The 13907-nt window shown below is 32.1% G+C and overlaps 1 protein-coding gene across 2 annotated transcripts in view; it reads left to right on the forward strand.

Annotated features, from left to right (window-relative positions):
* LOC148614594 (protein O-mannosyl-transferase TMTC3-like) overlaps positions 1 to 13907 on the forward strand; it is a 33852-nt gene that overhangs the window by 9318 nt on the left and 10627 nt on the right. For both annotated transcript variants that reach the window (XM_088588785.1, XM_088588786.1), the window contains 13 exons: positions 414 to 529; positions 1084 to 1256; positions 2021 to 2273; positions 3742 to 3893; positions 4295 to 4378; positions 5275 to 5412; positions 6568 to 6692; positions 8208 to 8311; positions 8807 to 8889; positions 10769 to 10841; positions 11680 to 11766; positions 12397 to 12470; positions 13604 to 13724. In XM_088588785.1, the coding sequence (XP_088444911.1) occupies positions 414 to 529; positions 1084 to 1256; positions 2021 to 2273; positions 3742 to 3893; positions 4295 to 4378; positions 5275 to 5412; positions 6568 to 6692; positions 8208 to 8311; positions 8807 to 8889; positions 10769 to 10841; positions 11680 to 11766; positions 12397 to 12470; positions 13604 to 13724 (1583 nt within the window). The remainder of the gene's footprint in view (positions 1 to 413; positions 530 to 1083; positions 1257 to 2020; positions 2274 to 3741; positions 3894 to 4294; positions 4379 to 5274; positions 5413 to 6567; positions 6693 to 8207; positions 8312 to 8806; positions 8890 to 10768; positions 10842 to 11679; positions 11767 to 12396; positions 12471 to 13603; positions 13725 to 13907) is intronic.

Here is a 13907-nt window from a genome sequence, read left to right on the forward strand (position 1 = left end):
AAAATGATAAATTCTCAAAAGTAGCTGAATTTGAAGGGAAAAATAAGATTGATAGGTTCTTACTTAGGTCCACTCATGTCACCACTAAGTATCAGGGATTTCTTGCACTAGTATTGTCTTTTGCACAAGTGAATGTGTGAAAGTTGATGAATTTGCCTCAGGAATGTAAGAATTCTCTTCATTTTATTATGGATGAGTATAAGTACCTATTTCTTAGCATTATAACCATTGTCAGGGAGAATATGTTCAACTTTTACCACAACTTTCATTTTGAGAATGGGTTGAAAATCACAAATAGCCTGTGACATTGCCTTCTATGTAAAGACAAGAATATATGATCTCATCTTATTCTGATCGTAGATGTATATATAAAAAAAAACAATAAAAAATACAAATTTTTTTTTTTTGTTCAGCATGGATACCATTATTATACACAGTTGTTTTAGTAACCATGGCAATGTTGTGTAAAGAGATTGGAATTACAGTTATTGGAGTGTGTTGTGTTTATGAAGTTTTTGTAGTTCAAAAGGTAAGTATGCTTAGGTTCAAAATACCAATGTCGGCAAACCAAATCCATTGAATCTTCATATTTAAACATTCATTGAATGTTTAAAGCAGATTATCATCATACTTGTAAACATTGGAAGTTTCTAAGATTTTCTCAATAAGAAAAATTAGTATTTATATTTTACACTGTTTAGTTTAATTTTTTAATACCCTCTTGCTTTGCTTGAGGTATGTGGTCATGATGTCCACCTCTCCATGCTTCATAATTTGTCTGAAGATTTAATTGTCTAGTTCATTTTTTAGCATCAGAACATCACAATTGCATGCACTGTTATGATGTAGATGATTTCTTGTAAGAGTCACATATACTTTGGAAGTATTATATATTATAAGAAGTAAATAAATAGAATAAATTAAAATGAGACTGTTGTGTCTTAATGTTACAGTTTATAATTGTGCATGGAATAGTTTACTTGTGTTTAGTTTGTGTTAATTTGGCATTCATAAACATATTTTGGTTATTCAAGGTGTGTAAATTGTTTATATTTCAGCACGTCTTTTTTGCTTTCTTTTCAGGCTACTTTTTCTGAATGTTTACAGATTTTAGCCAGCTTGGTTAGAGGAAAACCGAGATTTCCATCTTGGTTTAAGGATTCTGTAATCAGATGTGTATTTTTAGTAGGAACTACGCTATTCTTATTAATTGCCAGGATCAAAGTAATGGGTGCACAACTTCCTGTCTTCACTAGGTAATCAAATCTGATAAATTACTAAAAGTATTGATTATAGAAATAAGCCTTTTCGTTACATATTCATGTCAAAAGGTATTGATTTGTACTAACCATAGCCCCAACAAAAAAAATTGTGGGTATGTAGGAATCATGATGTCCTTTATTCTCTACTTTCACCCTCATTGTTCATTTGTCTGTTCATGTCAATAGATCTTGTAAACACAACTCCCCTTAACCAAACAATGGATTTAATGAGATTTTAAAAGGAGATTAGATTCATGCAGCGGTATTGTCAAATGCATGTTAGGGAAGATAACATATGGTAGTTTTGTATGTACAGAATTGCAAAAATGGGGTCGGGAATACCGTTAAGGGAGGTGAGTCACTCACAGTACTGTTTTATATTTATATTTCTACTTTACCCTAGAAACTAGGCCAAAATTCTGTATAGCAATTTATTAGTGTACCTGTAATAACTTCTGTTGAACATTTGAAGTAGGCAGAGTAAAGTACAACATAAAGTACTTCTGAGTACTTTATTTGCACTTATAAATTTTGGTACTTTGCCGAAGTTCATGGCAATTTGAATTTGTAAATTTCATTAGCATATCACAGTTTTCAATGAGAACTTTACATTTTGTTTGGAATTTGAAGTATATAAAATCAATCACAAAAACATTGGAAGTTTGTTCAGTGTGAATATATTGTCATAGCTCATTCACAGTGAAACTTACAGAATCAAAGTAGGTATTTTCTAGCATCAGAATGTCTTCTTCTTTCAGGTTTGATAATCCAGCATCAATGGAACCATTCCCCACCAGACACTTGACCTACAACTACCTCTTACCAATCAATTCTTGGCTTCTATTAAGCCCCTCCCACCTGTGTTGTGATTGGACAATGGGAACAATACCTGTGATATCCTCTATAATAGATCATCGTAACCTTATTACAGTGCTGTTTTACCTAGTATTGGGAAGATTTATTGTATTTATGTTACAGAAGCAGAATAAGAGAAACAGAACTGTCATTATGGTAAGACAAGATTTGAATAAAAGATGTTTTAACAAGCACTCAATTTGAAAAAAAAAATTATATATGTGGCTCAGCTAAGTGTAAATAAGGAATAATAAATAAACAGTAACCACATTTAAAAAGTACTGTATTCTTCCATGTGTTTTGTGCATTCCATGCAACCCCTTCTTCGCATGGGATATCAACGAAGAAAGTTAGTTTTTGTGTAAATCGCCCACTGTGAAAAATCACTAGCAGAAGACCACATTGAGATGAAAGGATTCTGGTAAATTTCCTGATATGTGTATCCTTTCATCATTAATCTTTAACATAAAAGTATTTTTGTATGTTTCCCAGGGTTTGCAAGCCATTTATTGATTACAATACAGCGATGTATTAGATCCATTCAGCAAGTCGGCTAAAATGTTAACATTTCGTATTTTGTATGCAAATCAAGTATTTCACTAAAACAATGAATTCATGTCAGACCCTTTATAAAAAAAGATGTTTTAATTTACCAAGCTTGTGTATTGATATTTGACATCTGGAAACTGTTCATCAAGCAGATTAAAGGATTAGTGACAATTGTTTTCACCTTTGAAATTTATCTTTTGTTATTTGATAATTAAATGACAGTGGGCCTGAAAACAGGTGGGCACTCCCTTTATTTTGTATTTGATGCTCCACCACACACAGATGGTGAAGATTTAATTAGGATGGTGAAGATTTAATTAGGATGGTGTGTTTTAATTAGGATGGTGAAGATTTAATTAGGATGGTGTGTTTTAATTAGGATGGTGTGTTTTAAGAGAAAAATAAGGAGCTAGTCATGGTTTTTCGTACAGACTTTGAAATGCAAGATAACTGCATTGATAAATAAAATAATTATTAAATAGCAGTAAAAGTTTATTTGTTTATTTCATATAAAACTATTCTTAAAGTACAAGATGGCCAGATGATGACTTTTGTTGAAGACTGGTTCTGATTCCCAAAAATGAAAAAAATTAGAAACTCATTGTTTTGGTGTATACTGTGCACCCCTCTTCTGGAACAAAAATGTCTGCGGTATACAGGGAAAAATGTGGTAAAAAACTGTAAGACCCAAAATTTGGACCTCACTTCTTACATTTGCATGTGTTTTATTTGTATTTAGTTCCATTTTACCTTTTAAATGTGTCTATTGTTCACTTATTTATCATTTTTATAATTTTTAAATTTGGATTTGCTATATAATGGATTTTTCTTGAAGTACATGTACCAGTATTCCTGGTCTTTGTTGTTCTACTGTACCAACACATGAAAACTTAAATATACAAATGTGCAAATTATCTAAAATAATTAAACTGCCACACAGTAAATTTTAACATCATCTACATACACGTAATAAAGAACATTCACTATCTCGATATTAAGATTAATATAACCACTTTCCCAAAGTTTTCCGTTTTTTAATGCTTGTTTAAGATGTGTGTAATTAAATATGTTTCAGTGTCTCACCATGATAATCCTGCCATTCATCCCAGCCTCCAACTTGTTTTTTCCTGTTGGCTTTGTGGTAGCAGAGAGAATATTATACACACCCAGTATGGGATTCTGTGCCTTGGTGGCACTCGGGTTTGAAATTATGACGAGTTATAGGAAGTAAGTTTTCTAACATTACAGAGATTTTGAGACTTATTGGAATCACATATAAACAATTGCTCTCTATAAACCATGAATATAAGTACTGCATAGAAAGAAATGAAAATTATATTTGACAGTTAAATGATTAAACAAAATCCAAAGTGAAAAACTGAAATGTGCATTATTCAGAATTGTACCTGTGATTTTCATATATGTCTTATTGATGACCTTTTAGTTGATAATTTAATGCTCTCAATACTTTCGAAATTATCATCATCATCTTTTAAATTCATTACAAAACATTAATCAGTCAAAAACATTAACAACTGATATGATACCTTTGTTTATTTTTAAAAGAATGGCTCCATCCAGTCTTCTTAAATAATGTCTTGGTATAATCAAAATGTTTTTTTTTTCAGAGAATTAATACCAATCCTTCAGGGTTTAATGGGAGTCATGGTGTTAACCCATGGTGTTAAGACATACACCAGAAACTTTGACTGGTAAGTGACTTGCTTTTCAGGGCAATTGGTACAAATTTTTAATAAAGATTTAGTTATGTGAGAAATTCAAGAATAGGGACCACTATACTACATGTACTTTACTTAGATGTTAGAAAATAGTGTACTGTTTATGCAATCATGGAAGAAGACAACTTGGAATAAAATTATATTGCATAATTTTACTTTTGTGAGACAGATATCAGAGTTGACCGTGTTATTAAATGTATATGATACCTGTTATCCTCCCACAATATGTGGAGACTCCCACATTATAGGGAGAATTCCACAACATGGGGAAACTCCTGCAAAATCAATGAAAAATTTAGAATCTCCCATATAAAAACATGAGATTTGTAGGCGGTTTTTGGTTAAAATTACTATACTGTGAAAAATACTTTATACTTGAATTTTATTTACAAGAATTTGAAAATCTTCCACATGCATAAGCCAGTGTTAATGAGGGACTTTTCCAAAGGTTATCAGGTATGTATACTTGCAATTCTGCCTGTTCCAGTTCTTCTTGTGAGCTATGCAGGAAAAAATGCAACAAATGTTTTTCATGTATTCCTCAAACATATGAAAAATGTGTTTTTCATGTGTTTTTCATATGTTAATAACCACCATGAAAAACGTATGTTTTCAACTACAATATAAACACGTGTATATAATGCACTCTCATTAAAATATAAATAGGTTAACAAATGTTTCCCATATGATTTCAGTCATTAAAGGTATATGTTTTCATTTGAATTGGGGCAAAAAATGCAGTTCATGAGTTTTAATGGGCAAAAATAGATAAATTTCCATACTGGTCCTTGACCTACATTTCTGTATGTTTTGAAACATATGAAAACATGTGATGTAATTTTGCCTGTGTAGTTATTCTCTGTTTTCAGGACATCAGAATACTCTTTGTTTAGATCTGCATTAAAAGTGAATCAAGAGAATGCGAAGCTGTTTAACAATGTTGGTCATGCTTTAGAAAAGGAGCAGAGATGGTCTGAAGCTCTTGAATACTTCCAAAAAGCTGTCAGGTAGATAGCCTTACCTTGTATGAATGGTAACCCTTTGGTTTATTGAATTTTCAATTACTGTGAAAGAAATATTGTTAAATTTGTGTCATATCTTTTGCTTATTATGATTTTTTATCATGCTATGAATTGTAAGTCCTCTAGAATCATATTTTTTTATGTCCCAATGCAATTAATTGATCACAAATGTTAAAACTCATGAAAAATCATAGTTAAATACCCCCCACCCCCAAAAAAAATACCCACAAATGTAAGTGCCTTTATGGAGTACAGAGCATTAGAGTTGATAAGTTATTATATACATATATAGGGTGAATACGCAATGGTTTGCTGTAATTTATCATACCCCCACTTATTAGAGTTTGATCTCAATTGTAACCACTTCGTCCGTCCATTCCTTTTCATCCTTACACTTTTCGGCAGCAAATATCTCAGCTTCTATTGGAAGGAATGCTAAGATATTTGTTATATTTACTGTTGTATGATGATTTTACCATGTCTTCCCTTTTCAGTTTAGCCACTCATCTTCTTCCTGTTTAACAATTGAAATACTTTTTTAGTTTGTGCATAATGGAAATTTTGGTAAATGATTTCTCAGCTTCTGTTGAAGGAAATGCTTAGATATTTGGTATATTGCTTTTTGTGATAGTTTGTACTGAGTCTCCTCTTTTCAGATTTGTGGGTCATCTATGGTACTTCTTGTTTACAATGAAAATTTCGTAACAGATTCTCAGCTTCTATCAGAGAGAATGCTTAGATATATGGTATATTGTTTTTGCATGATGACTTGTATCATGTTTCTTGTTTGCAAGGTGTTACTGAAATGGTTGAGTGGGGGGCATAGCATGCAACATCTTGTTTTTACTTATATTAAGTTGTTTGAGTTCAAATATTCAGTCAAGCTGCATGTTTTTGTGATATATTTTTTCAACTTGTTAAATTTTGGAATTTGAGGAAAATTCTTATCTTCTTAATACAATGTTCAAAATTTTGCTTTTAAATTGTGAAAGAAAGTATGTCATGCTAAAATTTGCAAAATTAAAAACATAATATTTTCATATTTTCTGATATTAAATACAATATTCCCAATTACCAATTAAAGATTTTCTGAAGATTAGATAGAGGACAATTATAATGGAGTTATGTCTCCAATTGTAGTGTTCAGCCAGATGATATAGGAGCTCATATTAATGTAGGGAGGACATACAACAACATGAATGATAGTACCAATGCTGAAACTGCTTATATGAAGGCCCTGAAACTATTCCCTCCTGTTATACCTGGTAATGTATGAAGGCTCTGAAACCTTTTCTCTTTGGTTATACCTGGTAATGTATGGATGCCCTGAAACTATTCCCTCCTGGTATACCTGGTAATGTATGAAGGCTCTGAAACCTTTCCTATCTGGTTATACCTGGTAATGTATGGATGCCCTGAAATTATTCCCTCCTGTTATACCTGGTAATGTATGAAGGCTCTGAAACCTTTCCTCTCTGGTTATACCTGGTAATGTATGGATGCTCTGAAACTGTTCCCTTCCTCCTGTTATACCTGGTAATGTATGAAGGCTCTGAAACCTTTCCTCTCTGGTTATACCTGGTAATGTATGGATGCTCTGAAACTGTTCCCTCCCTCCTGTTATACCTGGTAATGTATGAAGGCTCTGAAACCTTTCCTCTCTGGTTATACCTGGTAATGTATGGATGCTCTGAAACTATTCCCTCCCTCCTGTTATACCTGGTAATGTATAAAGGCCCTGAAACCTTTCCTATCTGGTTATACCTGGTAATGTATGGATGCTCTGAAATTATTCCCTCCTGTTATACCTGGTAATGTATGAAGGCTCTGAAACCTTTCCTCTCTGGTTATACCTGGTAATGTATGGATGCTCTGAAACTATTCCCTCCCTCCTGTTATACCTGGTAATGTATGAAGCCTCTGAAACCTTTCCTCTCTGGTTATACCTGGTAATGTATGGATGCTCTGAAACTATTCCCTCCAGTTACACCTGGCAATATATGGATGCTCTGAAAATTCCCTTCAAATATTCCTGGTAATTTATGGATGCTCTGAAACTATTCTCTTCAAATATTCCTGGTATTGTATGGATGTTCTGAAACTATTTACTCCAGTTACACCTTGTACTGTGAAAGTATTGAAAATACTGTTGGGTACCAATTTTCATGGTTTTCATGGGTAGGCAAAACCACAAAATTTGGATGCCAACGAATATAAGATTCATATTAATGTATATACTGAAAACTTCAAATCCACAAATTCGAGAATCCACAAACTTGTGTTTATTCCAGGGTTCACGAAAATTGCTGGTATTCACGAATTTAAGTACTTTGACAGTATTATGCAGATGCTCTAAAACTTTTACCTCCAGTTACACCTTGTAATGTATGGATGCTCTGAAACTATTTCCTCAAGCTACACCTGAAAGTTATATGGATGGTCTGAAACTATTCCCTCCAGTTTCACCTGGTAATAAATGGATGCTCTGAAACTATTTCCGCCTATTATACTTTATAATGTTTGGAGGCTCTGAAATTATTATATACAGGTAATTTCAAATAAAAAACACTTTTTATGTGAAGTAAATAGTTACATGCTGATAGTATGATCTTGTTCAGTATATTCTTTTGTAATGTTTGGGTACTGTATGTTGATTTTTCCCAATTATTTACCACATTTTGAACAAATGTATATTTGCAAGATTGAAAATATTTAGTTTTTGATGTGATGGATAAAATTTGTAAATGGTTAATTAATATGTCGTTTCTTATTTTGTTCAGGAAAAAATTACACAGCAAGAATAGCTCCAAATCATCTGAATGTTTATCTGAACCTGGCAACACTGATGGTCAAAAATGAATCTAGATTACATGAGGCAGACAAGGTATAGAGCAGTATTAAAATTAATATAGTATGTGTCCCTCTCATTGATCATGTTATTAATACAGTTAATGAAGTTAGCATCTGATTTGTGTGGATTAGCTGTGGAATATATGCTGCAAAGTTTGCAATGTTATCCAATGCAATTTTACAATAGCAGGGGTCCATATTCACTTTCAACGATGAAAGGTCCTGGATTATTTTCAAGTTTTCAATCAGTGGTCAACCCGAGGAAATCAAAGTCCGAAATAAAGTTTCAGTGAATGAAAATGAAAGTCTCAGACCTGGGTGAATGAAATTTCAAGGGTACTCTGTCTTAAATTAAGGATCCCCCCCCCAATTTGAATCCTTGAATGTAGTAAATGTTCTGGAATTGGTACTGTACTCATAACCATTCATTACCACAACCAAAACATACATGAACTTCTGATTTTTTTACAGTATATTTGTGTATGTACCATGATTTAACGTTCTTTGTATTTTACCGTATTTGCTACAGATGCTACAGACTGCAGTCAGTATGAGACCAGATTATATACAGGGATATATCAACAGAGGAGACATAATGGTCAAGCTAGGGAGGTAAGTCTGATGAAAATAATGACAGGGAAGGTAGAGATTTGTTGCTTCAGCGGTCATAAAATTTGTCTGACCTGTTTATATTTGTCATTAATGTGTGTTTGTGTTGTTATATTACTTTTCAGTTCGATTTTGAAGAATTGTCATCATTCAGTTTCCATGGATTTTATAACTTTGTTGTCGGGCCTTCCAGAGCCTACTTGATGGTGTGTTTACACTTATTGAAGCCTTTTTGGTGATCTCTGAAAGTATTTACTATTTTGTACTTAGGTTATACACTGTTGCATTTGTTACATCTCACCATATCCATTCTTTTGCTACTGTCTGACCTGCCTTACAAAATTGAGGTTTGACCTTCTACTTGCATCAGAGCAGGGTCCATGACTGTAATGTTGTAATACGCAGAACTTTCAGAATATATTAGGGTCAGACAGAACATTTCATATTGTCAGACCTTGGACTGACTGTATAGGAAATACTTTCTTGAACTCTGTTGCTTCATGTATCCTTTAAGAATTTTTCATGAATATATTCAAAATTTATATATATATAAAGAATAAATAGAAAAAAACATATTAAATACCAATGTTTGCAAACAGGTATTACTAAATGTGGAACTAAAACACAATGACAAATGTGAGAAGATTATGGTAATTACCATTAGTCATTCTCTTGGTCTTTACAAGTGGTATTGTACTTATATGTTTGGAGTTCTTAGGTAGTTGTATGTTTATTGGTGATGATTCTCTGGTTTTGTTTGTCTTGTTCAATAAATATAATATGAATAACTTTTACAAGTGCTATTAAATAATTATTCAGATATTTTAATCATCAATAGTGTACAAAGATAGCATGTTTCAACAATAAATGTTAGTGATAATTTGTTTTCCTCTCTTGGGATGAAGTGTAAGAGTATGAAATGTATTACCTTTCTTGTTCTGCTGACCTGGATCAAATTCCTAGATGAACTATAATTTGACCCATTTATACCAGAAATTACTCAGTACATGACTAAAAAAAGTTAATTAATATGGCCAACGACATTGACATTGAAGTGAAAGTAGGAATAACTTAGGCTTAAAGCAAACTGTTATCAAAGTTATTATTTAGACATAAGAACAGTTTCCTAGGGTAAGTTGTAATGATGGGTTATAAATATTTTAACGCAAAACAAGTTCTGACGTGAAATGGAGCCAAAATGTCAATGGCAGTTCCCACAATATTTCGCTATCTCATATTGGCATTGCCGATGCCTATGCTTTGACAAGTTATAACACTTTATTACAAGGTGTTTAATGAAATTATTGCATGTTCATGTTGTATTGGTCTTGTTGCTGTTTTTTGGAGGGAGATAATTGTGTAAATAACAATGTGCTGCTTTAAAAAAATTCTTGTAATTTGAGCAGAACAGCTAATGTATGTTCGTTGAATGAATAGCCTTCGAGGAATTTTATTTGCAGCATTCAAATTTAAAGAATTATTAAAAAATCAAGATTGAGTCAAACAGAATCAGTTTCTGAGACTCCATTAATTAATAGAAAGTAAGAAAACTTGATGAAATGATCCTTTTGATAAGACTTGCAAAAGTCTCCATTGGGTTGAAGTAGGACAATTTCTTGTTAAAGTTATTGCTCTTGAAAGGTGAAAACTAAACAAGGTGAGGGATTCTGGCTCCTGGGAGTCTCTCGTTGAGTATACTAGATAACTGAGAAAATTTTTGTTGCAAAAATCATGGCTCATATTGGATGGACTAATTTCAGTTTGGTGTGTGACTTTACATAGGTAGGGCATGTGTTTAAAGCAATTTTTAGTGCTATTCCTGTTTACATTGAGTATGATTAGCATGACAAAGTGTGCAACTTCATGTTTTTCTTTGTTATAGAATGAAGGAAGCAGTAGAAATTTACAAACAAGGCTTGAGATATGAACCTGATAACTCTGACATATATTACAATGTAAGTTACTTTACTTATCACATTGTCATTGTTTAATGTTTTAACAGTTAGCATTTATTGATGAAGGTTATAGAGTAAAATTGCTCCTCCTTTAATTTTTAAAATATGACTTTTAGCAGTGGAGATCAGATTTGTAGGTTTAAGACACTTATTCCCTTGTATATGATATGAATGAACTTTCATTTTAACAGAACTACAGGATGTTATAATTATTTATTGTTAACCTCATTGTTAATGTCAAGTGGACAGTGATGTCAACAATTTCCTGGTCGGTGTGATTGACTGTATGGGAAAACAACATCTATTTCCTGTGTATTTCCATTGTCTATTTTCAAAGAAAATGGTAATTTGTTTTAAGCTAATATTTCCAAGCAGAAAGTATCAGGAAGATTATCTATATACATGTCATGTTAGAAGTACATTAAGAAGAATTCATTCACTGCATAGTTAAAGAACCTATTTAAGTGATAATTTTGTGTAAAAAAATTGTCTTTGTTTTGTTTTGTTTTTTTTTTGAACGACAAAGTTTACAGCCTACAAATATAAGTTCCTTCACTGTATCTACAGGGTGTGAATGATATCAATTTACCTTTAAACTTTAGTGATTCCCAGTAATCATTTATTTACAACAAGTCCAGTAAAACATGTCTTAGTGACCACCTGTAGTCCCTAAAACCAATGATAAAAATAAACCTATATAGTGCATTCTATGTAAAAATAACCTGTACATAAAGACTACCTGTCTTACGTAACCATGTTTTTGCTCTCCATTAGAAGGGAGTCATTTAAGACAGGTGTGATAGTATATGATACATGTACATGAATGTTTTCTTTATAGTTAGGTGTTGTAAGTTTGGAGATGAAGGAGCACAACCAAGCTAGAATGTATTTTGAAACTGCTTTAAAACATGACCCAGACCATTGGGTAAGATTTTTTCACATTTACAAATTCATCAGCATTCAAACTTTGTCTTAAAATACTTCTACCAGAATTATCTGCTACTCTTTGTATACTATAAGCAGAAAGGAACAGGATATCATATCCAATATCAGGGAGTGTGTGGTATATTAGAATCACCATGTCAGTCTGTCTAGTAGTCCATCATTCTGTCTGTCTTAATTTTGTCTTAATTAGATGTATCTCAATGGATGAATTTATTTAAAATCTAACACAAGGCTTTATATAGATGTTAATAGTGTTTTTGTTAGCTGTCTGGTAGCAATTTCATGTTTCATGGGAGTTTTCCAATTCCCAATACATGGAACAAGTAGGGAATACATATCATGGCAACACATACAACTTCCTGTTAAGTAAATCTTCATCTTTATGACAAATCTTTTGCAATTTGAGGTAAAGAAAACTGACATGATATATTTTATAGTACACACATTGTGTTTCAGTTTAGTTATTGAAATTAGTATAAGGTGTATGGTACATGTATAAAAAAATTTGAATCAAAGCAGTAAATATAAGAATTCTTACACTTTAATATTTGTTGCATTTCATAAAAGTCAGAAATATTGTCTGATGCTTGTTGTTATTTTTTCTTTATAGCAATCATTATATAACTCTGCCATTATGTTACAAGAGACCGGAGACCCTGGTTTGTGGCCAGAACTGGAAAAAAGGTATTTTTTAATAAGGTGTCTTCCTGGAATGCTAACATTCTAAATGGTACCTAGAATGGCTATTTCTCAAATGCTAACAAACATGTAAAGTGTTGCCAGGTCTAAGGATGGTAACATTTAAGGAACAAACCATCTGCAATAGTTTCAGATTAGACTGTGGTCATAGGGTCATTGTTTGTGGTGGCATAAAAATAGTTGTTGTGCAAGTACTTCATATTTTGTTTAATTTTTCTTCTGTCTTATTTTAAGGTGTTGGCAACTCACAAGAGATGACTAGCTGGTTATAACTTAAAAGGAGCAATTTTTCAAATAAATTATATCGTGTTTTAGGAACTTTTAAAATACTACCTCGATTCAAGGTAAAGAAAGAAATTATACATATGTAATTTATCATTCAGATATTTCCTTCTGCACTACCACTTTAAAGTTTAAAGCAGAAAACTAAAACTATACATACATGTAGAATATTTAATAGGGCAATCTAATTAAAATAAGATTATACAGCAAATATATCCAGTCACTGCATGTAGGATCTAACAACACTCCATTCTACTTTCTCATCAGATGACCTTTCTGATCAGCCAATCAGAATTCATCATGATTTTGAATACTTCAAAGGAAAATCCCTGAGGATTCTGAACATATAATCCAAACAGAAAGTAGAATGGAGTGTTGTTAAATTCTACATGCAGTGACTGAATTGATAGGTCTAATATTAATATGTTTGTTTTAATACGGTTACAGTACTATTATACAGACCTACTAAGAAAGTATACAGAACTATAGAAACTTATTTTAAGCAGGAGGTCTATAGTGGTCGTGGTGTTTGTCTGTTTGTTCTTCCGTCTTTTCTTTTTTTATTTGAAGTTTTCTCTGCAACTACTAATCATGACTTCTTGATATTTTGACACAAGCTTCATTTAGATATCTCATGATATGGGATTATTTTAGACTGAAGCGACATCAACTTCATGTTTATTTTGAATAGAGTTGTAAAAATATAATTAACTAAAGGTGTAGATATAAAGGCCTCATTATAGTAAGAGATGGGTGGAGGTTGGAGGCTTTTTTTAAGAAACAGTATTATGGTACATTCACAATTTATGTATTAATTTTTTTTAAATGATATGCAGGCTTAAACTGTTGATGAAGAGGAATCCTAATGACCCAAAGGTTTATTTCACAATGGGAATGTTAGAAATGGATAGAAAAAATTATCTGGAGTCAGAAAAATATATAAAAAAATGTTTGCAGGTAGGTCCTTGTATAGGTAATTCATCAGTGTTAAAATTTGGTTGAATCTTTTACCTTGACAATGTTCAAAAAATTTTTATTACTTTCAGTTTGGTATGAAAGTTTCTAATCTTTGTCTTGAAAGGAAGTATTTCATTCCTGTATATTGTGTATTTTTGTATTAAATGTCATGAAAATTGTGGA

Source organism: Perna viridis, chromosome 6, assembly GCF_037379345.1.
Source record: "Perna viridis isolate PV_CMFRI_1.1 ecotype Kerala chromosome 6, ASM3737934v1, whole genome shotgun sequence".
Lineage (NCBI taxonomy): Eukaryota > Metazoa > Mollusca > Bivalvia > Mytilida > Mytilidae > Perna > Perna viridis.